General features: G+C 43.5%; 1 protein-coding gene across 7 annotated transcripts in view; it reads left to right on the top strand.

The window, feature by feature from the left end:
• Positions 1-23,996: 23,996 nt before the first annotated feature.
• Positions 23,997-26,482, top strand: part of si:ch211-200p22.4 (phosphatidylinositol-binding clathrin assembly protein) — a 129,843-nt gene continuing 127,357 nt past the window's right edge. For all 7 annotated transcript variants that reach the window (XM_015946343.3, XM_015946341.3, XM_015946344.3 and 4 more), the window contains exon 1: positions 23,997-24,326. In XM_015946343.3, coding sequence (XP_015801829.1) covers positions 24,197-24,326 — 130 coding nt within the window. In that variant the 5' untranslated portion in view covers positions 23,997-24,196. The remainder of the gene's footprint in view (positions 24,327-26,482) is intronic.

Genomic DNA, 26,482 nt, shown 5'->3' with positions numbered 1-26,482 from the left:
TGCAGGTTTGATCCTGGCCCAGGATAGAGAGTTCTGCTTTTGTGTCCTTGGGCAAGACTATTTACCCAGCTTTCCTGTTGGTGGTGGCTGGAGGGATTGGCAGCACCCGTGCCCGGCAGCCTCTCCCAGGGCAGCTGTGGCTACATCGTAGCTCATCCCCACCAATGTGTGAATGTGTGTAAGAATGGATGAATGATGCACTGTAATGTAAAGCGCTTTGGAGTCCTCTGTCTCTGAAGGGTGCTATACAAGTGCCAGGTCATTATTATCATTTATCTGTTGCTTTACAGGGCAATTCTTACTGTTTAATGTAACAAATATCTTTAGAAATTTGTCATATGCTGTATTGTTGTCCTCCTCCTCACAGATTATATTTCAGTTTTGTTTTAGTAATTAAATTTTAAATGCATTTATAGTTTCTTCTGCTCTTATTCTAATTAAATGGTTAGTTTCTTTTAGTTTCTTGCAATTGTAGACAATAGAATCTGGTAGGTGATCACTTATGTCATTAAATAAGAGCCGACTCAATATGTTACTTTCCACATTATTAGTCAAAATATTATCAATTAATGTAGCTGAATATGAAGCAATTTGACTAGGTCTTGTTATTTTTGGATACAAACCAATGCTGTACATCATGTTGATAAACTTTTTTGTCGATCTATGATTTTTTTAAATATTGAATCAATATTATAATCTCCACAAACAAACAGAGACTTATTTAAACTGTTGGAAAATGTTTTTTTTCATCCACTCTGTGAACACATCCACCCTAGATCCAGGAGCCCTATAAACACAACTAACAATATTATTTTTTGTATTTTCCATGCAAATCTCCACAGTGATGCATGAAAATACATCCAGAATCTAATGTTTTATAGTCAAAATATCAGGGCACCTGTGGGGCCTTGAAAAGCATTAAAATTTCATTAGTTACCAGTAATCTAGAGTTTTTGTCAGATGTCACCATCTAGAGGTGGAAAAAATGCATAGCACCTTGCTCTCCATATGTCCATGATTACAGCTGGAAGCAGCGCCTCTTGTTCATGAAAGTGCACCTCTAGCCAGCCAACAGAGCTAAAACAGTGTTTCAAAAATGTTATTCTTGTCTTGTTAATTCATATAGACTCACTTTTCCAAAAGAAATGTCAGCCTAGTTACTTCTGCAAACACGAGTACACTTACCTGTATGTAGATGAATACGCTACTGGTGTATGCTAAGTGGCGCTAAATTCAGATAGCGTGGGATTCCATGGAACGGGTGGACCGGCTTAACAATAAAAATATTGAAGAACTACCTGCGTCACGTGTGCAGTGGCGATCCGTCCCACAGGTGACCTAGACAACCGCCTGGGATGCCGTCCAGAGGGGGGTGCCACCTTGCACCCACCACCACCAGTTAGCCGAAAGAAAAGCATGACGTTCTGCCATTAATTTACATCTGAATTCTGCAATAATACTTAAAAATATTACACAGATTACTTAATCAAGTCTGTGATATACCTGCGTATTAAATAAACAATTCTTTGTGCAAAAATTAGACCAGCATGTAATTAATTTAAAATGTTCAGTAAGTCCATGCTGGCTGTACTTAGTTTGACATCACAGAAAGTAAAAAGCATGTCAACTACAAGCTGCTGTTCATGCATTTCTTTTTTCTTTTCATTCTCAGCCTCTGCAGGCCTCTAACATCCTTGGAACTAACTTATCTGTGCTCTTCGTTATTATATCGCTGCTCCATTGCTTATTAGTATTATTAGATTATCTAAAAAGGAATATTATCACAATATTACAGAATAACATAAATAAACACGTTGACTCAGTCATTCACTAACTGCCCCCACGTTTGTCAGCCTGACAGTCTGTTCTGTTGGACGGCACCAAGAAATGGAGACGAACACAAAAGGCTTTCCTGCCAAAACAAGGCCATTGTGTGGAAATGAGCCATAAAAAGATGATTTTAATAAATATTATGAGAAAAAATCCATTCTATGTCAGTATTCTGGTATCTAGTGCATCATGTGGGCTGTTAAAATACATAGTTTGGTAGGTGTTGTACATGTTTTTGGGCACTTACAGTGAAGATCACGTATTCAGTCACACCACTTCTTATTTAACGTTTGGTAACAAATTCCTTGTTTTCTCCTCTTTCTTCTTTTGTTCTCCAGCCCAGAGCTCTGTTGAGGACCCCTCCCTACCCTCCCACATCATGCTCAGCCCTCAGAGCCTCATCAGCTTCCTGCTCCTGGGTCTGACCGTCACCCTGTCTGGCAGTGTCTACCTTTGGATCCTCAGATACGTCTGCGTCGGCTGCTGCCAGCCAGTGGCAGTCGGTCCAGAGACAGAGGCTCTGGCGGTGATGGTGTGAAGCCATCAGCCTCAGTCACAGGCCAACCTGGCTTTGTTTATGTCAGAATGAATCACACTGACCTTAGCTTTGGATTGGGCCTGACAGTGGAGAGTTTAGCTACGTTGGCGTTTCAGGTTAATGGCGGAAAGGTCATGGAGGACTGCACATCTCCAACCGCCTTTCATGGTAGAGTTTTAAACCCAGGTTTTCTTGTGTTGACAAATGATTTGGTCAAATGTTGAGAAAAACATGATCAGGGTTTCCCCAGCACTGTTTGAATCAGGCAGACCACCAGAACAATCTTCTAACCCAATGATTTTCTGACACGTCTAAAGGTTTTTATGCCTTCCTGACAGTTTTTGTGACCTATCTGAAAGTTTTTCTGAACATTTTTGTTCCTCTATGATTGTTTTTGTAACCCACCTGACTGTTTCCCCTCACAATTTGGTGTGCATAATTTATTTCACCGTAACTCTGCTATATATTGTGCTATCAAAGAAAATACATCAGAAGCTGCACCTTCTAATCAGCCTGGTTTTGTTTGGCTAATTCTCCTTCCACGGTTGCAGGAAACCAGCAAATCAGCCTCTTTGTCGCTCCCTCTCACACACTCAGCGCAGAGTGAGAAACAGATCATGAGCAGCAGTGATGACAAACAGAGCCCAGAGCTTTCATGTCTGTAAATAATACTGGCCATAATAACATGAGATGATGCCAACTGTGTGTGGTCCTTGGAAGCTCCTGGCTGATGTACCACTGCATTAGCTCCAACATCAGGCTCTTACAGGCTCGACCGGAAAAGGGTGGCTTGCCACCTCCGGGTCGGGGGAGAGGTCCTACCTCAAGTGGAGGAGTTTAAGTATCTCGGGGTCTTGTTCACGAGTGAGGGTAGGAGGGATCGGGAGATCGACAGGCGGATTGGTTCGGCGTCTGCAGTGATGCGGACGCTGAGCCGATCTGTCGTGGGGAAGAGGGAGCTGAGCCAGAAAGCCAGGCTCTCGATTTACCGGTCGATCTACGTCCCAATCCTCACCTATGGTCATGAGCTTTGGGTAATGACCGAAAGAACGAGATCGCGGATACAAGCGGCCGAAATGAGTTTCCTCCGTAGGGTGGCCGGGCTCAGCCTTAGAGATAGGGTGAGGAGCTCGGACATTCGGGAGGGACTCGGAGTAGAACCGCTGCTCCTCCGGATCGAAAGGAGCCAGTTGAGGTGGTTTGGGCATCTGGTCAGGATGCCTCCTGGACGCCTCCCCGGGGAGGTGTTTCGGGCATGTCCTGCCGGCAGAAGGCCCCCGGGTCGACCCAGGACACGTTGGAGAGGTTACATCTCCAATCTGGTCCGGGAACGCCTTGGGGTCCTGCCGGAGGAGCTGGTGGACAAGGCCGGGGAGGGGACGGCCTGGAGCTCCCTAGTTGGGATGCTGCCCCCGCGACCCGGACCCGGATAAGCGGAGGAAGACGAGACGAGACGAGATCAGGCTCTTACAACCCCCTTGATGCTTGCTGCTACTGCTTCATCACTGTCAAAACCCAGACGAAACCCTGATTATGTTCTAAACTATGTTACAAGATCTTGTATGAGCTGACGTCACTGAGAGTATGTGACCCTCAGTTATCACCACAGGTAAAGACATTTTTGTGTTGGTTGTTGTCTAAAGTTATCTGTAGCGGTTGCTCCAAAAGCGAATGAGCTGAAGAAATCTATCTAAGGGTTACTTTCTGAATGTTGTTATCAAAATCCAAGCAGTGGCTCATGAGATGTTTTGCTAACAGTTAGAAAAACAGGCAAGTTTTTGTGAAAATGCTTCTGGACAATCGTTGTTTTGATTGAGATTTTAAAATAAGTAGAAGTTTGAGCCTTGGGCTTTTACTGACAGTTTATGCTAAGTCTTCTGCATCTAAAGTTAGCCATCCAGCCATCTAAGCTAATCTTTTTTAGGACTTTTATTTTCCTGATATTGATCGAAATACCCTTTTCAATGCTAAAAAATGCTCCAGAAAGAACTGCACAAGCATTTTGAAAGATGAATTAGCTTTATTTCTAACTACTTGACCACAGTGCTAGCAATGTACTAGCTGAGAGTAGAGATTTTAGTACATTTTAATATAGTTGAAATTATGACGACTATTTGTCTGATTGTCACAAGTGTTTTTTTTAGTCAAAAAGTGGGCGTGGATAACCTTAATTACACACTCAGACCTTAAAATCTGCTTATGGAAATGACCCGGTGTCGGTACCAGATCTGCTTGGGTGCCAGATCGGCTCGGTGACCTGCGCCTGCCGATGACGTCACACTACATGATTGGCTGAAGGCAGGACTTTCTAAAGTTACGATACCACGTTCGTAAAAGTAACGTTAGCACGTTGACACTGAAGATTTTGATTGGTCCGAACAAATTTGCGGTTGAAGTCCTGTACTTTTGGAGAAAATATGTTATATTGTTAAACTTTATTTGTAGACAAAAATTTAGTCCATTACTAAAGATGAGAAGAGAAAAAAAAACATAATCATCCCTGTACATACAAGCAAGTAAACCAATGTTTAAACAGAGAGGATGATTGTCATAGAAAACTGATTTTGATTAAATGGGGCAATAAATAAATAAAAAATAAATAAATAAACTGTGAACAAATGGCAAGCAACATTTTTTTTATGAATGAATGGATTTATTTACATAAGAACTTACGAAATATACAGAGGAATCCCAAATTTATACATACAGACATGGCTGCTAATTATATAAATTCATTTAAAAAATGTCACGTTTAAGATCTGTTGTGCTTTTTAACAATCTGATGTTGGTTTTATGTAGTTTAACATTCTTTACAAAAAACAAAGACAATATGGTGCTTTATTGCCAAATTACAGTTATAAAGAAAAAATGTAGGCCGTAAGACACAAGAATGTATAACAAAACTGCTAAACTCTTTCCAAAACGTATGTGTGAAAGCCGAGTGGATTTGCCATTGTGACGTCATCGGCAGGCACAGGACCCCGAGTCGATCTGGCACCCGAGCGGATCTGGTACCAACTGGACCCTGATTACATTTCTAAATGTGCCTGGGTCTGACTGTCAACACATAGATGCATTTGAACCAACAGGAAGACCACCTGCAGTGTCGCAAGTCATCATGGGTATTTATTTTATACTTTGCCTAATGAGATTAAGAAAAACTAAAAAAGCCTCATGTTGCTGCTTTAAGCTGATGTTATTGAAGTGTCACCAAACCCAAGCCACTGTGGGCTCTACAGCGTACACTGATATGGGCGGATCTGTCAAAAATCTTTAAAAGATAAGAAAAAGTGATTCCTTTCCGAGAATGTGGCACACAGGGGATCTAAGATGGCGACGTTTATGCAGGTTAATGATTTTTGTTGTCTTAGTCGTAGAATTGTGAAGTATGTTAGCAATAATCCAGTGCTAGTAGTGGTTGAAATACTAATGCAGTTTTCCTTCCTCTATTCCACTTTATTGCTTTCTTTCAATTCCTTTCTTAACAACCCCGATCTTTAGCACCTACCTCTGCATCTGCCTTTGGATGAATGAGACAATAACTTTTCAGATGAGATGAGTCACCTCTCAGACCTCCTGCACAACAGACCAAGGGGCATCTGCAGGAAGGACGAATACGGAGTGTGCATTTTAACAGATCCGTCACTCGTAATAATTCAGCAGCTCGAACGCTTCCTGAAATCTTGACGACTGAATGAATAAGTGATCTGAGAGAATTGGGATCAGCCTGCAGGCTCTGCAGCAGCAGCGGCTGTTTGATATCTCAGCCTGGAATTAGACATGCACACACTGATCTTCGTGTATTTACTGAATAATTCCTCTGAGGGGCGCTGCATTCATAAATCATGGTTTTTGAGGCTTCCTTGTTAGCCTCTATTGATTTACACCTTTTGGGAAAATTATGGCCCAGACTGACCTGAAGTCTGATGTCCTCCTAATCAGGAGTGTGTCTGGAGGTTAATCTGAGTGAAAGGGATGTATGGGAACTGGTACAGGGCCAGTTAACACACTGGTCTCTTTCCATTGTGAGGTGGACTTAGTCGTACCATGGTTTTTGTTTCTTACCACCATTTAATGACATCAACTCCCTCAAAAAAGACACAAATAAAACAACAACAATAATTTCATTTTTATCTAAAAGGTAAAAGGTACGTGAACAAAGGTCTGCTCGTGTAAACGTTTATGTGTTTTGTTTATAAATGAAAAATTTGTGTGAAACGATGTTTGTTGATCCTAAAAGGGGAATTCAAAGGAATTTGGACCTCAAAGTTCAAAACAAGAACAAAGCTGAAAATAACAAAACATTTCAGACAAAATGACAACAAAAAGACAAAATAATGCTTCAAAATACACATCTAGGTCATCTTACAACAACTGTGTTGCCTTTTAACTTTGTTACATATATATTTTGTCATTATTTTTATGAAATGTAATTTTCTGTGGAATGGTGGTTTTGTGTGTGTGTGTGTGTGTGTGTGTGTGTTGTCTGAAATGTACAAAAATAAACTGTGGCCCCCCATTATACACTTTGTAACTCATATGAATCAGAATAAAACCGATGGAGAATGTGTTTTTAGTGACATCATTTGCTTTTTCTCTAAAGAAAGAAACAAAAACATAATTACCGTAAATCCTCTAATACAGGCCCGGGCCTGTATTTGACTCAAGCTCATCAAGCTCCAGACCTTTATTGGAAGGAGGGCCAGTATTAGAGGCAGGCCTCTATTTCTATTTGAGCAAAATGAACTAATGGTTCGCTGGAGTTTTTGACAATTAAAATTGCGCCCACATTTTCAAAGTTAAACACATTTCTTTTAACAACGGTAGTTCCTGCTTCAGCCCTCTCCCCCCTCCCCCTGCGCAGCGGCCGCAAACTCACTGATGCGCCTGCAGCCTCTCAGAGTTCCTGCTGCTCTTAACATTAAAATAATTATTTCATTTTCTGTTCCTCACTTCTGATGACCTTCAATGGTGTCTGTTTGTTGCAACCACCAGGTACAAAAACTAACTTGTTTTTATTTTACTATTTTTCTGTCCTGTCTGTTTATTATCTTCCTGCATCTCCTCTCAATCCTAAAGAAAAACTGCTACCTGGGTTCATATATATTCACCTCATGAGTTACCTTTGAACTGCAGTTCTAAAAGATCTACCGACCGCAAAAACAGCGGAGTGCTCGCTGTTTGGCGGCCGTATCAGTGATCAGTGTGTCAGAGGACAAGGTGATGCGCGCAGCGCCCCGCTCCACAGCATGCAGCGAAACGCATCAGGCGCAAATAAAAGACAGAAAACATTATAGGAAAAAAACTGACATGAACGATCGCGTGTTAAATTAGTTTTTGAGGTGGCGACACCTGATTGTTACTGTGGCCGTGCTCAGGAGGCAGATCTACCGACCGCGAAAACAGCTGAGCGCTCCCTGCTTGCCGGCCGCATCAGTGATCTGTGCGTCGGAGGACAAGTTGATGCGCCCCGCTCCACAGCAGCGATACACATCAGGCGCAAATAAAAGACAGAAAACATTAAAGGAAATGAACCGACATGAACGATCGCGTGTCAGTACCTACGGTCTGGCACTTGAGTTTTACCCCCAAAAAGAGAATGTGATCATACGATAATTCAATAGGGAGCGTGGTTTCACAGACGCGGAAGTGATAGCGTCGGTGAAACGCCGGCTGCTCTAGGAAACCCCCGAGCGTTCGAGCGTCAACGAAGTGACACGGAAATGCCGGGCTTTCCAGAAGTAAGTAAGATAACTTACTATGAGCTGATAGTTCGTTGGATTGATCGGTAAGTTGGAAACTCTGATCGTGAATCTGAAGAAACGATGACTGAGTGGTGAGCTGGAAAGGCGACTTCCGTTTATAGCCGCGGTTTGTGACGTAGGTGCGACGTGGAGGGAATCCCCGCGAGGGGCATGCTGGGAGTCCCTACTTCGCGGATTTTCACCTATCGCTGCCAGGTCTGGAACGCATCTACCGCGATAAACGAGGGATTACTGTAGTTCATACACCCCCTACTGCTGCTCTCCAGAGTGTTCTGCAGCATAATCAGCACGTTCTCTTTGAACTTGATAGTGTAATGACCTGGCTGGGGTTGTAAGCCAGGTGCATTCTGGGTATTGTGTTATATGTGTTTCCTATCGTTCTGCTAGTTCCTATGTGCTGATTTGCGTGTTGTGTGAGTGTTATGTAAGCCACAGGGAAGGTGATGTGTGTTCTGTGGAGCGGGTTGAATTAGCATGGTTAACTGACACCGTGACTCTGTGTGGTAGGAGCGTGATAGAGGATCGTGTCTGTAGCGTTCCAAAGCGTTGAAGAAAAAGCCTAAAAAAGGTCTGCGTGAACCTTTACTGCCTCCTGCTGGTTGATTTGGGGACTATAACCCTGCCGCTGGGACTCTCGTACTTGCTTGTTACCACATTCCATCCGGCCACAATAAGAGACCGGCCATTATTTACCTCCGCTGACTCTGACACCGGCCAGAATTGGAGACCCGGCCTTTAATTGAATACCGGCCTGTATTAGAGGATTTAAGGTATGAGGCTACAAGGTGGAGATTAAGGCCCTGGAGCTGAAGTTATGCGCCTTTCAGTGACGGGTATACAAACAAGCTAATTTTCCAGCCTGAGACGTCCCCTGAAGGGGTATTCCAGCCATTTTGCACTTTTTTTAAATTTAAGGGGTGGTTCACTGAGAAACTGTGTAATACTTGTTCTTTTTAAATATGTTCCTTCACTTTGAGTTTCACATGCATGCTGAACATGAAAATAAATTTCTACCTCGATTTCTGTGGTAAGCCACAGAAAGAAATTAGACTGGTCATAAAAAAACTGAAAGCTCTACATTACACTGTAAAATGTACATTCGTGGACTTAGGCACATTGCGAAGGAGAGGGATGTGTTGATTTAGCAGCGCCCAGGGGAGAGCAGAGCGTGCCTCGGCTAGTAGAAGCTAACAGCATTAGCAACTCCTCAACAAGGTGAAGCTCCTTTAGGCTTTTGTTATTTGTTGAGATAAACATTTTTTACCCAAGAATAGAACACTGAACGAAGGCTGAAGAGTCATGTTGCTGTTGGCCAATCAGAGGTGAGATGTTTGCATATCATGAATATTGATGAGTAGGACTCACAATCCTTTCGTTTTCCGGCCCCCACTCGTCCAGCTAACTTCTACTTCATGAAACAGGAGTGCCAGAGATTTTTCTTTTATGAAAACAAATCACAAGGCATTTATATTCAAATAGAAACTGCAGCATGGCTTTTGAAAAAAACAAACAAACAAATTAGTGTCCTTTAAAAAACTGCCATACCAAGTTAGCGTCCTATACATGTGAGTATATAGTCTGGCCTCGACCCATTGACAGATCTCAGTCATGGGGTGGAACTTGTCTCACAAACTGTCTCAGCATGTAATTGGACAATGAACAATGATGTTCTGCCAAGCTGTGGTGGTCTCATTGAGGGGGGCATCGGCTTGAACACTGTTGCTAACCATTAAAACATTCTTCCTCTCCTGATAATAACATTTTACTTTCTTTGACATTGAATGTGCTACTACTAGTTTACCTGTTTAATTATAGATTCACTAGGATAAATACAATAAAGTTTATCTCTCACCAAATAGAATATTTACTAAGAAATCACAATGTAACCACAGAAACACTACTAGTTATATATGTTGGGTGTGTGGATGTGTGATTGTGTGTGTGTGTGTGTGTGTGTGTGTGTGTGTGTGTGTGTGTGTGTGTGTGTGTGTGTGTGTGTGTGTGTGTGTGTGTGTGTGTGTGTGTGTGTGTGTGTGTGTGTGTGTGTGCTCTGTCTTCTCGATCCCCAGTGAGTCATGGAGGATGGCTGCTTATACTGAGCCAGGATCCTCTGGAGGTTTCTTCCTGTTAAAAGGGAGTTTTCCTCTCCACTGTCGCTTTATGCTTGCTTAGTATGAGGATTGCTGTATAGTCACTGACACTAGTCAGTGACTTGATGCAATTTGCTGGGTTCCTTATATAGGAAACATTATTTCTGATTGGCATAATGAACTGACCTGTACTGGAGTGTTTTATTATGCGAAGTGCCTTGAGACGACTCTTGTCGTGATTTGGCGCTATATAAATAAACTTGAATTGAATTGAACTGAATTGAATTGAACAATGTGACTTATCACAGCTACAAATGTCAGTCAACAGTGCAGTTCGCCATACAACTTTGAAGAAGACAAATACATATTTTTTCTACATAAAGAATTAAGTACCTCTATCTGCTCGACTCAAAGAAAAGCTCAAGTCTAAATAGTCCAAAACTGATGCTAAAGCTGTTTAAAATGAGCCGTCGTTGCCTTTGTTGTTCTGCTCCGTCGCATCATTCCGCCCACCAAATTGATAGAGCGTGTGATTGGCATAACACAATACTGTTCAGGCCAAAGCCAGACATGGTGAGGCTCCTCTGAAGGATGGACAGACCGACCTGCAGATTATAATCCCTCCTCTGTCTACATTTCTAGGCTAGCATCCTACAGTACTGATGAGTTGAGTTGACCGAGAGCAAATTATGTTGTTTCTGTCTAAAAACAGGCCTCCTGGACGCCTCCCCTGGGGTTGGCTTTTTGTTAGCCCCGAGACTCTCTGCCTGTGTGTTGGGGTTTACCCCGGGGGACAAGAGGGTAGCTTCCTTGCGCCTTCGGGTCGGGGAACGGGTCCTGACTGTTGTTTGTGCTTATGGGCCAAATATCAGTTCAGAGTACCCACCCTTTTTGGAGTCCCTGGGACGAGTGCTAGATAGTGCTCCATCAGGGGACTCCATTGTCCTGCTGGGGGACTTCAATGCTCACGTGGGCAATGACAGCTTGACCTGGAGGGGTGTGATTGGGAGGAACGGCCCACCTGATCAGAACTCGAGCGGTGTTTTGTTATTGGACTTCTGTGCAAGCCGCAGTTTGGCCATAACGAACACCATGTTCGAACATAAGGATGCCCACCGGTACACTTGGTACCAGGGCAGCCTAGGTCACAGGTCGATGATAGATTTTGTAGTCGTATCATCTGACCTGCGGCCGTATGTTTTGGACACCCGAGTGAAGAGAGGGGCGGAGCTGTCAACTGATCACCACCTGGTGGTGAGTTGGATCAGATGGCAAGGGAACATGCCGCGTAGACCTGGCAGACCCAAACGCATAGTGAGGGTCTGCTGGGAACGCCTGGCAGAAGAACCTGTCAAGACGGTCTTCAACTCCCACCTCCGGCAGAGCTTTGACCACGTCCCGAGAGCAGTGGGGGACATTGAGTCCGAGTGGGCCTTGTTCCACTCTGCGATTGTCGAGGCGGCTGTTGCTAGCTGTGGTCGTAAGGTGGCCGGTGCCAGTCGTGGTGGCAACCCCCGTACCCGCTGGTGGACACCAGAGGTTCGGGGAGCCGTCAGGCTGAAGAAGGAGGCCTACAGGGCGTGGCTGGTCTGTGGGTCTCCGGAGGCAGCAGACAGGTACCGGATAGCCAAGCGGGATGCAGCAGTGGCAGTTGCCGAGGCAAAATCTCGGGCGTGGGAGGAGTTTGGTGAGGCCATGGAGAAAGACTATCGATCGGCTCCAAAGAGGTTCTGGCAAACTGTCCGGCGCCTCAGGAGAGGAAGGCAGCAACTCGCTCACACTGTTTACAGTGGGGATGGGGAGCTGCTGACGTCAACTGAGGCTATAGTCGGACAGTGGAAGGAATACTTTGAGGAGCTCCTCAATCCCACCAATGCGCATTCCGAGGAGGAACCAGAGCTGGGAGGCCTGGGGATGGACTGTCCAATCTCGGGGGCAGAAGTTGCTGAGGTAGTCAAACAACTACACAGCGGCGGAGCCCCGGGGGCGGATGAGGTTCGTCCTGGGTATCTCAAGGCTATGGATGTTGTAGGGCTTTCATGGTTGACACGTCTCTACAACATTGCGTGGTCATCGGGGGCAGTTCCTAGGGAGTGGCAGACCGGGGTGGTGGTCCCCATCTTTAAGAAGGGTGACCTGAGGGTGTGTTGCAACTATAGGGGGATCACACTCCTCAGCCTCCCTGGAAAGGTCTACTCCAAGGTACTGGAGAGGAGGGTCCGATCGATAGTTGAATCTCAGATAGAGGAGGAGCAATGTGGTTTTCGTCCTGGCCGTGGAACTGTGGACCAGCTCTATACCCTTGCAAGGGTGATGGAGGGGGCATGGGAGTTTGCCCAACCAATCCACATGTGCTTTGTGGATTTGGAGAAGGCTTATGACCGTGTCCCCAGGGGCACCCTGTGGGGGACGCTCCAGGAGTATGGGGTGGGTGGCTTTCTGTTAAGGGCCATTCAGTCCCTTTACCAGAGGAGCGTGAGTTTGGTCCGCATAGCCGGTAGTAAGTCGGACCTGTTCCCAGTGAGGGTTGGACTCCGCCAGGGCTGCCCTTTGTCACCGGTTCTGTTCATCACTTTTATGGACAGAATTTCTAGACGCAGCCGTGGTGTGGAGTGTGTCGAGTTTGGTGGCAGGAGAATCTCGTCTCTGCTTTTTGCGGATGATGTGGTCCTCCTAGCTTCATCCAGCTCTGACCTTCAGCTCTTGCTGGGTAGGTTCGCGGCCGAATGTGAAGCGGCTGGGATGAGGATCAGCACCTCCAAATCTGAGACCATGGTTCTCGACCGGAAAAGGGTGGCTTGCCACCTCCGGGTCGGGGGAGAGGTCCTACCTCAAGTGGAGGAGTTTAAGTATCTCGGGGTCTTGTTCACGAGTGAGGGTAGGAGGGATCGGGAGATCGACAGGCGGATTGGTTCGGCGTCTGCAGTGATGCGGACGCTGAGCCGATCTGTCGTGGGGAAGAGGGAGCTGAGCCAGAAAGCCAGGCTCTCGATTTACCGGTCGATCTACGTCCCAATCCTCACCTATGGTCATGAGCTTTGGGTAATGACCGAAAGAACGAGATCGCGGATACAAGCGGCCGAAATGAGTTTCCTCCGTAGGGTGGCCGGGCTCAGCCTTAGAGATAGGGTGAGGAGCTCGGACATTCGGGAGGGACTCGGAGTAGAACCGCTGCTCCTCCGGATCGAAAGGAGCCAGTTGAGGTGGTTTGGGCATCTGGTCAGGATGCCTTCTGGACGCCTCCCCGGGGAGGTGTTTCGGGCATGTCCTGCCGGCAGAAGGCCCCCGGGTCGACCCAGGACACGTTGGAGAGGTTACATCTCCAATCTGGTCCGGGAATGCCTTGGGGTCCTGCCGGAGGAGCTGGTGGGCAAGGCCGGGGAGAGGACGGCCTGGAGCTCCCTAGTTGGGATGCTGCCCCCGCGACCCGGACCCGGATAAGCGGAGGAAGACGAGATGAGACTGTCTAAAAACAACTACAAACTCCAAAATTTTGCAGCATTACTTTACTCACCTTTTAACCACCATCAAAGAAAATTATTTTACATGAATTTTCTGGAATGTCACCACCAGTAACAAAATGTCATGAATGAGGTGAAGATTTACAAAAAAAAGAGAGAAAAAAACAGGAGCTCTTTGAAGATGGTAGCCACATTGTTGATGATTAATGACTGGCAGAGAAAGAAACAACTACTTTCTGTAGTTCTTTACACCCATATCCATGGTTGTGGGGTTATATACATTTTGATTATTCTTAATTTTCATTCAGGAGCAGTGGGCAGAGGGAGATGCGCAAACGCTGACGGCCGACTTGGAGCTCCCTCCATCTCCTACACATCTTTGGGGGCAGATCTGTGGTCCCTCACACTCTCTACTGGACGCTCCTATAGAGAAACCTTACATATACAAGCACATGTACACACACATGTGCTCACATGGTGCTCTCATAAGTATGGACTTGGGCACGTTCAACACAGGTCTTAAGGCTGTGGTTGGCACTAAATGCACTGTGATTTATTATCGTGTGATTGTTCAGTAAAACAATGTTGATTTAACATGTCTTCATCAAGTTGACGCAGTGATAGCTTGCTCCTGTTGTATTGTTGTTGCGTCCCTTTTCTGCGGGTCTAGAAGCAGCCTCTTGTTCATCATTGATTGTTTATTTTTGTGCCCCCCCCCCCCCCCTTGTCTCTTCCTTTCTCTTTCACCTCTGTCTCCACGTCTGGTCAGAATTAAAAAGCATTCAAAAAACAATAAAGTTTTAAGTATCAGGCGTGACATTAAAAGCAGAAGCTTTGATGCTCCACCTGAGAGTAAATCTGTAAGGCTTGTTACCGGCATTCAGACCTCAATTCTGTTTGCTTCACAGCCAGACAGGACACGGGGAAGGAAAAAAAATGTTTTCATTCATTATTTTTCAATTATTGTATTATGCATTATTCATTAATATATTTACTGGTACATTTCAATTTTGTCTAATTTCTAAATGTTTTAATAATTCTTGGGGCAAATTTTCAGCCTGCCTACTTAAGCATAAAGGACAAGGTGTCCATGAGTGTTCACTAAGCATAGCTGTTCCATCCATCCTGGTTGTGGTGATCACACTGTAAACCATCCTGCCATTCTGGTCTCCATTTACACATCAGCGGTGATGAGGGTCCTGCACTCTCCCTCCTTGTCTCTGTGAACGTGTCCAGGTTATCCAGGTCCCTGTCTCTCGCCCGCTAATGGATTCCCTCTTTCCTCTCTGAACCCACTGCCCCCCACAGAGCAGCAGCTCACCTCCATGACAGGCAGCTGCTGATGAGACTCCAATCCTGCCCGTTGCCAGGGGTTACAGTGGGGCACCTAACATCCACACATGCAGTTGCCATGGAAATAGGAAGTTCAGGACTTCCACCTGCAGATGGCAACCCCGCACTATGGAGCCACAAGGGGGCAGGATTAGGTGAAGGGGGGGTGTGAGTGGCTGGTGCTGAGCAGAATGGGTTTAAATCTGCCTCCTCTGGGTGCTGCAGCAGCTTTAGATTACATGGAAGTCAGGTGGAGATTCCCTGCAGGCATAACTGTCTCCCTTCCAGCCGCTGCACTGTGGTGCATCACATCCAGATGTGCACACTTGCCTTTTTATCTGCTAGTGAGACTTCAAATCAAACCAAATCTGTGGCGAGAGTAGAGCAATAAATTAGGTTTTACTGTAGAAATAGCTTTTCTACTTCTGTATCAGGGCTAAAATGGAACTGAGCTGATTTAATCATGGGAACCGAACTTCCATCTACTCTGGCTGCATTTCTCATTTCCCCCCTTTTTTACAGCAGCATTCCTGTTTGTCAGCTCCCACGTCATGTCTGGCAGGAGAAATAATCGGAATGCTTTTCAGCCAGGCTGCACGCAAAGCTCCAGCGTCTGATTCCTGTCATATTCCTGTTTCACATCACCGCTCCATGACATTTGTGGCGGATCAGCGTTTCAGAAAGTCTCCTCCTCTCCTCATGGGAATTTGAATTCCCACAGATTCACCTGCTGCTGCTGCAGCAGCTGGGGTCAGTTTGCAGTATTTCCCACCCAGGTGAGAAATACTGCAAACTACAGCTGGTTTTCTGAAGCTGAAAGGAATTTCACTCAGCTCCTGCCTTGAGTGTCTCACACTGATGCACATCAGCTCATGTGCAGCCATCTCTGAGCTGGATGAGATTATTGCTCTATAACAGGGGTGTCAAACTCAGTTTTGCTCAAGGGCCACATTGAGGAACATCTAGTCCCAAGTGGGCCAGACCAGTAAAATTAAAGTACCCGGTATGTACGTATAAATTAAAAACTGCTTCAGATTGTTTTCTTTGTTTTAATACGATCAACATAAAACAAAGCTGGAGCCTGAGGACGATGTATCCAAAATAGTTTAAGCACAGCGTCACTATTTATAATAAAACACCTGAAGTGTATTTGAAAATGTGAAACACAAAACAAAAAACCCAGACTATTCCTCAGTAATTCAAATAGCTGATTCACAGATCACATGGCTACATCAGTTTCATGCATGTCTTTGACTCCTGATACCTGACATCTTTTAGCTTTCACCAGCAGTTTAATTGAAAAATGAAAGCTTATTTTCAGACGTTACATTGTAAAGTCTGAAAATAAGGTTTACACAATCATCTTGTGGGCCGGATTTAAACTGTGTGCGGGCCTGATCCGGCCCGCGGGCCGCATATTTGACACCCCTGCTCTATAATAAAGCACCCCTAAAACAGCCACTTGTGCAGGCTGAAACATATGCAGCACTGATTGTAGAGTAAAATGTTCAAAACAATCAGCTGCTATATTTTACCCCAATTAGCTTTTAATAATTATTTTGTCATATGAATAAACATTTACAATAAAATGTAAATACATGAAGTTGCATCATTTATTTTAAATGATGAAGTTTAATTATTTTTGCATTAAATCTAAATACTAAGAATTCAATCTACATATTTTAACTTACATCTAAAACTGTAAAAACAAATGACTGTATTCAGTTACATCTACGTGTACTATCAAGTAAAACATGATCAATTAAAACGTATATGAAATGAAACAAACTCCAAAAATGTGCATTTTAAGTGTAATTGTAATAAATCACAATTCAAATCTTCAAAAGGGACTTTGGGCTTTTAGATAGGGGATCTCTCCTCTGCACAAGAGTGTAACGTCCAGCAATGGTCAGTTTTAGGTACTGTTTGACCATTCAACATCTAGTCAAAAAGAAGACACGAGACTGCATGTGTTCCTTTTAAATCGGCCTGCCTTCATCCCATCAGCTGGAGCTCAGAGCCTCTCTGCAGCTCTGAACACATGATAACGAATTGTCAACAATAATGTTCTCTCCTCAAGGTTCAAGCTTCCCTCATCGTCCTACAGGATTCTTCATGCCACCAAATAAGGAACACTCGCAGCTCGGATCGGTTACTAAATCAAAGAATGATTTCCTAAATTAAATATGAACTTCTACAACTTATAAGCTAGATAATCATTAAATAAACGTTTGTTTATTGCTACTTATAATAATTATAATATAATGAAATGCTTTCATTAATCTGTGCTCAATGTTGAAGGTTGAAATGAATGTTATGTTATGATTACATTTACATTGATTGAAATATGTTTCAGCATGTTTATATGACAAGGTCATCACCAATTGCACTCACATAAGAACAAAGTAAGGTTAAGTTAAACTCATGACACGTAAATAGTCCTTTACCCCAGATCAGAGCCTCCGGTATCAAGGAAGGCGTGTTTCTGAGTTTTCTTGGCAGGATTCCTCAACTTGTCAACCTCTGGTTGGCTACTCAGATCATAACATGTGAACATTAAAACTGGATCAATCTGGTGATTCAGCAGTTCAGTTCAGCTCAGCAGTTCAGTAGTTCTTGAGAAAAGCTTCAGACCGGCCATCTGAAGCAAGACCTCTTTAACCCATCAAAGCTTTTGGCACATCGTCAAAATCTTTTTTGCACCTGCAAAGCTGATCAATCAATCAATCAAATCAATCAAAGATACTTTATTAATCCCAGAGGGAAATTAGAGTTTCAGTACACACAATTCAGAGATCAGACATACATGGGCAAGACACATGACAAGAATTGGTGACTGTGGTCATTCGCAACCTTGAGTTGTGCTACCTTAATAGAGATAAGAGGGTTACATGAGGATTGGTTCAGGTGGAGGGAAAAAAAGGCACTTCAGAGTTACCCTCCCACCAGGGAGTTCCTGCAGAACAAGCTGATATTGTTTAGACTCCTTAAGAGTCCCAGACGCGTGGTTCCATCCATCTGTTATGACCTGGAGACAACTCTAAGACCGGTTTAGTGGGGCCGCAGTTTCTTCTACGGACCACGGTGCCTGGAAGTCCGAGGACTTCGACATTCCGGATCTATCACGAGGGTCTTCGAGTGGGTATTTAGACACGGCAGATAGCGTCTGATGTGCTTTTGATAATAATCAACTTCATCGCTTAACGCAAACCAAATTATTTTACATCCAGAACTCAGCTCTCCTAGATACGGAAGTTCTGATAACATCACATTCACACATAGGTTAATACATCACATCTAGTTCGATCCACTCACAGTAAATGTTAGTTAATTTGTCATGTTTTAATTGTTGGTAAAATAAATTCTTACTTTTATAAACCTGACTCTTTTCTGAATCAAAATGAAGTGTGTACAGTCCCTTGATAAACAAAGAATCCTAGAATCTTCTAATAAACACCGTAAAGACCAAGCAGGGTTGATATTCTATATTTAGATAGAGTATCACTGCTTATTGTTCATAAGTAGAGGTAATATATATATATATATATATATATATATATATATATATATATATATATATATATATATATATATATATATATATTATATTGAGCTCTTAAAGCACTCAATTTACCAAACCCTACAAGAGCAATTGTGGCTCTGAACACTCAGCCGAGAGGTGCACATTAACCACATGCCAACTGCACCAAACTTGTTGTAATATTTTAATTTAATAGGTGCAACTTGTATATATCTGCAGACTTTACATTCAGATTTGACCTCTTTCACATCGGCAGGTTTTATGCTTGTGAGTTAACTGCATATTTAATCAAATTGTACCTGGATACAATTTGATTAAATATGCAGTGTGCAGTGCAATATGCATATTTGGTAATTTTCTCATGACGGGAAAAAAGTATTAAGACAATAAAAATTTATCTTACCTGAACCTTGCTTTCATTTTGGTAGGTTACTTGTGTTTTATGACCGTGTGAAATAACATGTTAACTAACATTTTTGTATTTACTCCACATGTTTCTAACTGTCTGTCTCTTTAACAGGATTAGTTCATTCCCTAAACTTAAACCCCTTTGAATTCTCTACAAGTCTTCTGCTTCCTTGTGGTAGATTTAAAGAGCAAGTCACCCCCGAATCAACTTTTTTTTCTGATAAACTATATCAATGAGTGTTTAATCACGCTGTAGACAAGTGTAGTCAATAATTTGTCACTTTAGTGCATCTTAAACCCTTTTCAGATGGACATTCTGGAATTTGTGTGGAAAATTGAGTCCAGTTTTTAACCAGAACTGTGTTTTCAGACAAACCACTTTTGTACCGAAACTTGTCCTTTCGGCTGCCTTCACACAGCAGGGAAAAGTTCCAGATGTCTGGGGGGGGGGGGCTGTACCCGGATATTGCGTAAACATGGTGCGGCGGGCGTACATGCGTCATTTCACCAAACAAAGCCATTCAGTCAAACATGGCAGACGAAGAGATAGAATTCCTCTCACTGATCGGACTTATGTTAAGCATGATTCTGCGCAAACGAAGACGCATAAGAGACCTGGATGATGAAGCTCAATGGTTAAAGGAATCACGGAAGCGGTGTGAAGCGCTCCGTCGCGCGTCTAGACGGTACCGTAGGAGGCGAGCTGCCATGGTTCGCCGCATGCTACAGCAGCGAGCTATCTAGGTGCGCACAGCGTCCCCCGGTCCCCTCCTCCTCCTCCCCCTCCTTCCTGTCCGGAACTCGACCTCACCAGTCTGAAGCAGCCACCCTGTCCGTGACAAGTCCGGACCTGTTACTAGGGGCGTCGCGCGGTTTAATTACGGCAAACGTTATCCGTATGCTTGTATTCATACACAAAGGTCTTACGGACAGAGTCCCGAACATTTCCGTTTTTCATGGCCTGTCTGAAGGGGGCTATGGTTTTACTTTAAATATTCTGCCTAAAACTGTCATTGTTGCACCATCATCAGATAAAAACTTCTACACTACATTTGATTTAAATCTGCCATCGCTATTGGCTAAGCGGTACACAATGACGTTAGCTGGTACATTATATCCCAATGCTAATGTGAGCCTGTTTTTGTGGCTCCGCCCTCTTGGTCTGCCAGGCAAAAGCATTTGTTACATTTTTCAAACATGAAGTGAGAAGGGAGTAAGTTACTTATAGGAGGTGACTTGCTCTTTAAGTTCTGCAGGAAATACATGTCTATATTTGTATTACTATCGTAATATTTAAATTAATCTAATAGGATGTTTTCAACAATCCAATTATTGCTTTGATGACATTAGCCTATAAATAGTTTAATTTTGAATGGCTGGTATCCTGGTGCAGCCACAACAACCTGGAGCTAAACACCCAGAAGACAGCAGAGGTTGCTGTGGACTTTAGGAAGCACACAGCCCCCCCTTATAACCTTGTCTGACACTTATATCATGATGGTGGATTCATGTCACGCAGCACCTCAAGTGGAAGCCCACCATCACCTCCATCATAAAAAAGGCCCAGCAGAGGACGTACTTCCTGAGGCAGCTGATGAAATTCAACCTATCAGTAGAGTCGATGAGGAAGTTCTACACCACAGTCATCAAGTCCACCCTCACCTCCTCAGTCACCGTGTGGTAAGCTGGAGCCACCACCAGGGACAAGAAGCTCTGCCGAACAGGTCATTGGCTGCAAACTCCTCTCCATACAGGACCTGTACACCTCCTGGACATTGAGGCAAGCAGTTCAGATAACAGCTGACCCGTGTCACTCTGGACACAGATTTTTGACTCGCTCCCATCTGGCAGGAGGTTCCGATCCATTCGAACCAAAATCTCTCGCCACAAGAGTAGTTTCTTCCCCTCTGCTGTTAGACTCATGAACGACAATGACATTGGGCGATGGTGGCACAGGAGTTAAGTGCTCGTCCCGTAATCGGAAGGTTGCAGGCTCGAGCCCCACTCAGTCTTTCGCTGTCGTTGTGTCCTTGGGCAAGACACTTTACCCACCTTGCCTGCTGGTGGTGGTCGGAGGGACCGGTGGCGCCAGTGCTCTGCACCCTCACCTCTGTCAGTGCGCCCCAGGGCAGCTGTGGCTACATTGTAGCTCATCCCCACCAGTGTGTGAATGTGTGTGTGAATGGGTGAATGACTGATTGTGTTGTAAAGCACCTTGGGGGGTTCCAGGACTCTAGAAGGTTCTATATCAAATACAGGCCATTTACCATTTACCATCCAAAGGCTGCCCACTCCAGTCGCTTTGTTAGAATAGAATAGAATAGAATAGAATAGAATAAAACTTTATTGTCCACTGTGGTGGAAATTTTCCTTCCACAGTCACATGACCCTGCGTTGTGTTTGTACCTGAACTGATCACTCTGATTATACACTGTGTATTTAGTAGCTGAGATAATACATTATCATCTCATCATGTATTATTACTTCCTTTATGCTGTCATTTCTCGCACATATAAAACCTTCTGATTCTGATACTGATTCTGAATTGCATGACAAAAAATAATTTAGTGATTAGCATTTTACATTTCTGGTTGCAAAAGGTTAAAATTACAGCATTTTTAGACTTTTGTTATTCATGTCTGATGCTGAAGATTTACCTTTAATACATATTTAAGTTTGGTACTGACCAATTGTTTTTAACATTAATAATTGGATTTGTTTAAGGATTTATATATATAATCTTTTGAATTCCTAAATAAATATAATGGAAAGGTAAATACAAAGTAGGCCTATTCTCCATATTTTTTGTATTGAGAAACAAAATTGTATTGTGTTTGGATGGTAATTTTTTTTAAATGTAGAAATTCACAATCAGCGCTCCATTGAACCGCAGCCAGGTATTTAATTGCATCTTTTAGAGTTGAGTGTGAAAAATGCAGTAAATGTGATTTATTGTGGTGTTTGGATCTGGTGAGAGACCCAGGCCGAGAGGAGAGAGAGGTCTTTCTCAGCACACGGTGTTCCACACAGTCCAGGAGTCACTCGGGGACACTGATGCTGCGGAATTACTTGAGACCCTCACATTTGTTTCGGTGTGGCGCAAAAATTGAGCGTTCACACGGCGTGAGCAGCACAACTTATAAAAACAGATTCATCTTATTTGAGACTCACGTCTAATAAAAACATGACAAATTGGACGCATTTGTCTCAGAAATTTCTTTACAAAGGATTCAGTCGCTCCTTAGTTTTTGACCAATAGACCCCAGATGCGTTCAGGGACGGTGGGAAATACAGCAATTATTCTGTAAATTTACATGTTGGATAAAAAATTTAATTAAAACGTGCACCATACTTAAATATTTAGCAAAAGCTGATTTCTGGTACTAAGAAAAATAAGTTAAAGTATTATGGTTGCTTTAACTTAACTTTATGCTACTACAAAAGAGATGCAAGAAAAGAGTAATTTATAATGTTTGATCTCTATGAAAGCCATGACAGTCACGCTGTGTATATTATTACATGTATTTCAATACTTTAATCACGTTGAAATACATTCAAAATAACAATAGAAAAACTAGAGTTAAAAATGCATAAGTATGCAAATTATATTTGTTTTAGCACTTGACAAAATGAGAATAGTAAAAAAAACTATTGCCAAGTTTTTCTTTCTATATGAATAAACAACATATTTTTACCAATCTGTGCAAAAATTTTTTATTTAAATAAAATCCCTAAAAATGTGAGTTAAGCATCAACCTAAAAGGGCAAAACATCCATCTGTATAAAGTAAAAGTAAAATATATAAGTCCAGACTTGTTAAAGGTAAGGATAGACTAGTAACTATGCAAAGGACTTGTGTATTTTTTTACTGACTTTTCTGACAAAACTAATAAATCATATCTGGCAACGCTTTGTTGTTTACAGGAGCAGCTACTGCATATGGATTTCAGTTATGTGGCGGCTTAGCAGTCTTTGCTTACCTCATTGTTAATTAAAATATTTGTGCGAGTTTAGTTAATACCTTTCTGAACCTGAGTCTGATTTATTGTCTTGTTAATTGTATTTTGTTAATGTTCATTTTTGTTACAGTTTTAGATATTTTATGTCATCAAAAGTGTTGTTTCTTGGTGAGACAAGTGAAAGAACAGGCAGACGTAATCGCATAAATTCCGAGTTCCGCGTGTGTCTGTGAACGCAGCGCAGTTGTGAGATCAGCTGATTTTTTACGCTTCCATTTTGTCCGGTAGAGCAGCAGTCAGTCAGTTCGCAAAGGGAAACCACTGCCGACGCTTCTCCGACAGCGACACCGGGACCGGACAGCTGGTGACGATAACCAGCCAGTGATGTGGTGGTGGCACCGGGACGGTAAAACTAACCGAGGTCCAGCACCGTGAGAGGAAACGACCAAGCCAAAGGAGCTGTCATTTTCAACTCAGACCGGTTTACCGGCTCTTTCCACAGCAGGGGTGCGTTTTTCGGCACAACATCGGCGCGGCTCGCTCTGTGTCTGGCTAACCTTCACTAGCTCCTCGGCTAGCACCAGCCCGTCCTGGAAATCTTGTTCTCACCGGAAGAAGCGACGCCTGCTCCGGCTGTCAGTGTTCCAGAGCCCTCGAACAAACTTCAGACTATGTTCTCGTCAATTCCTGCGTACTTTCCACACCCGGCGGAAGTCTTAACGCACACTTTCTTAAGCAAGAAATAGCTTATAGGACAAGAGCTAACAAGTTGACGTGGAGAAGGAACTTGGGTTTCTTTTTTTTCCATTTTTTCTTCTACGTTAATTTCAAAAGGATTACTTTTTATTAAAAACAAGAAACCAAACCAGAGGTGGACCCGTGTCTGTGGTGATCCCAAACAAACCAAACCAGTTAGCTATGTTTATTTGTGGCCAGAAAGTCTTCTCAAGTGTTTACAGATTCCTCAGTGGGACTCTTTCCTGGTTCGAGTACTGCAACGGAAACATCAGCTAACACAAACTAGCTCGGAAGTAGTGCCATCGTAGTTTATTTACTCAAAAATAAACTCCCCCCTGCCCAAACTACTAAACTACACGGGAGAACTAAAGCTCGGGCTGCTGGTTGTCTAATCGGATCCTTTCGGGACTGCTCAGGGGTTTCTAAGCACCTGGAAAAGGAGAAACGTGTGAGCGTGTGATCCAGCTCGCAGGCAGCGGACCCATTCACCGGATCGTCATTGAAGTTTTGGCTGATTGAGTAGAAACAGAAGCGATGTCGGGCCAATCTATCACGGATCGGATCACCGCCGCGCAGCACAGCATGACCGGATCTGCCATCAGCAAAGCCGTGTGCAAAGCCACCACGCACGAAGTGAGCGGACCCAAGAAGAAACACCTGGACTGTAAGTGCACTGTGTGTGTGTGTGTGTGTGTGTGTGTGTGCGTGTGCGTGCGTGTGTGCAATCAGCTGCGTGTCAAAAGGACACGTTTACTGATTCTGGATCAGCTGCTGTCATCAGCTATCGGTTTAATTCTAGACAAAATATGCTGATTTGACTACAATCATGCCTAACTGTCATAATTGTAACCATCTTGTGTGTTTTATCTGAGATTGTATTAATCAAGGTAAGTTAGAGTGGATCTAGAACATTTTCCAGGGCTGGACATGGGAGGGAAAAGGGTCTAGGTCAGGGCAGCAGTGCTGGACTGGGTTAGAAAAAAATCACAGAAATAAAACTTAAGTTGCTGAACAGGACTGGTTTCTGTCATCACTTATAGAAGAGATTATAGTGTATTTAAAGGGGGGAAGAACCAAAAATCAGCAAGTTGTTAGTTATTGAATTAGTGATTTTTTTATCTTTATGTGAAATCCTCAGAATTTGTCCCAAATAAGCATATAGGGCATGGGATAATACGTGATTATGCGTTTCATTCTGGGATGTGCGCGGTCATGTTGATGGTCATATGAGTGTAAACGAGTTGTAAAAACAAACGGTATGTTTCAGTGAAGTGGATTTGTGTGAAAGAAAATGTTAAACAACATGTTAAAATCCCCCAAAGGATGTGGAACATACAGGGATACGTTAAAAAAGACGTTGAGAACCGGTATGTGGACAAAGTCAGCATTATAAATGGTTTGGATCCATGTGAAAGACCCAAGACTGGAGTGTGGACCACAACTTGTTTCCGCCGCAGTTCTGCCTAATGGGCATTTTCAGCTTGTTTGTGGTGTGAGCGGATGTAAACGTCTGGACTTGGACTCGGAAGCCGCCAACATTGCGGCCGCGTCTGTGATGCTGACACGATCACGAGCCCTATTAGCAAAAATCTGAACTTAAGTGTTTTATAGCATCACTACATCCACATCTTGCAAGAGAGCAAATATTCATCATTCCAGGGATTGCACAGAGTCCCTTATGGGCCATTCCCATCTGTACCGGGTCGGTCCGGGCCGAGTAGCGTAGGTTGTTTACATATCTGGGTGGCCTGGTATTTTTCCGGGCCAACCAAGGCTCATTCTCAGCCCTCTTCTCGAGGGGGTCTGCTTCAGGCCGACCAGGGCCAACACACCCACTGCTGACATCAGATTCACACCTTCCATTAGAGCAAGCCTCTGATTGGTGGGTAGAATCAGTCCACATGGGCTTAAGACAAGGATGTGTGGAATCAACCGGGCCAGGCTGGGGCCGACTGGGGCTACCCGGCCCGGGTCGACCCGGTACAGATGTGAATGGCCCATTAGAGGACCGCAAATGGCCCCCGGGCTGCACTTTGGACATACCTGGTCTACAGCAGCAGTTTGGTCCGGCTCCCCTTCAGATCCGTGCCTGATTATTAAAGTCCATGAAAAGCTGATATGTAGCCCAGAGTTTTATATCTTAAATCAAAGTTTTTTTAATTTTAAAAGTTAAGTGTTTTTGTTTCTGCATTGGTTATAGGACTTGACTGAAATCTTTGGATTTAAATGGACAGTGACTATGAGGTGCCGGTTAAAGGGCAAAACATATATATATATATATATATAAAGGCTACATTTAGTTTCATTTTGCTTCTTTCCAAAATAAAAATAAGGTTTTCAATATTTGGTAATTTTCTCATGACGGGAAAAAGTATTAAGAATCAAATCTTAAAACGTTTGGAATTATATATATGTAGCTACATTTTGAATATTTAAAAATCAAATGTATAATTTGTAACTAAATATATATATAAAAAAACATATTTAGATATTTAAATAAAAGAAACTGAATGAACACTTTCTCAATGGCCTAGTGATAGTGTCTGCCCTGGGACTGGGAGATGGGGGGTTCAAATCCCGGTGGGGTCATACCAAAGACTTTAACAATGAGACCCAATGCCTTCCTGCTTGACACTCCGCTTTAAGGGGTTAACCTGGGGGGTTAAACCACCAAATAATTCCCGAGCGCAGCCACCGCTGCAGCTCACCGCTCCCCACGGGGATGGGTCAAATGTGAAGATGTAATTTCACCAGCTTATGATGATGACTACTAAGACTTTAAATACAGGGAATAATATTTAAAATAATCAAGTCAATATT

The sequence above is a fragment of the Nothobranchius furzeri genome, chromosome 2 (assembly GCF_043380555.1).
Source record: "Nothobranchius furzeri strain GRZ-AD chromosome 2, NfurGRZ-RIMD1, whole genome shotgun sequence".
Taxonomy (NCBI): domain Eukaryota; kingdom Metazoa; phylum Chordata; class Actinopteri; order Cyprinodontiformes; family Nothobranchiidae; genus Nothobranchius; species Nothobranchius furzeri.
Note: the sequence above shows the minus strand (reverse complement) of the source record. Positions and strands in the feature narration are given on the sequence as shown.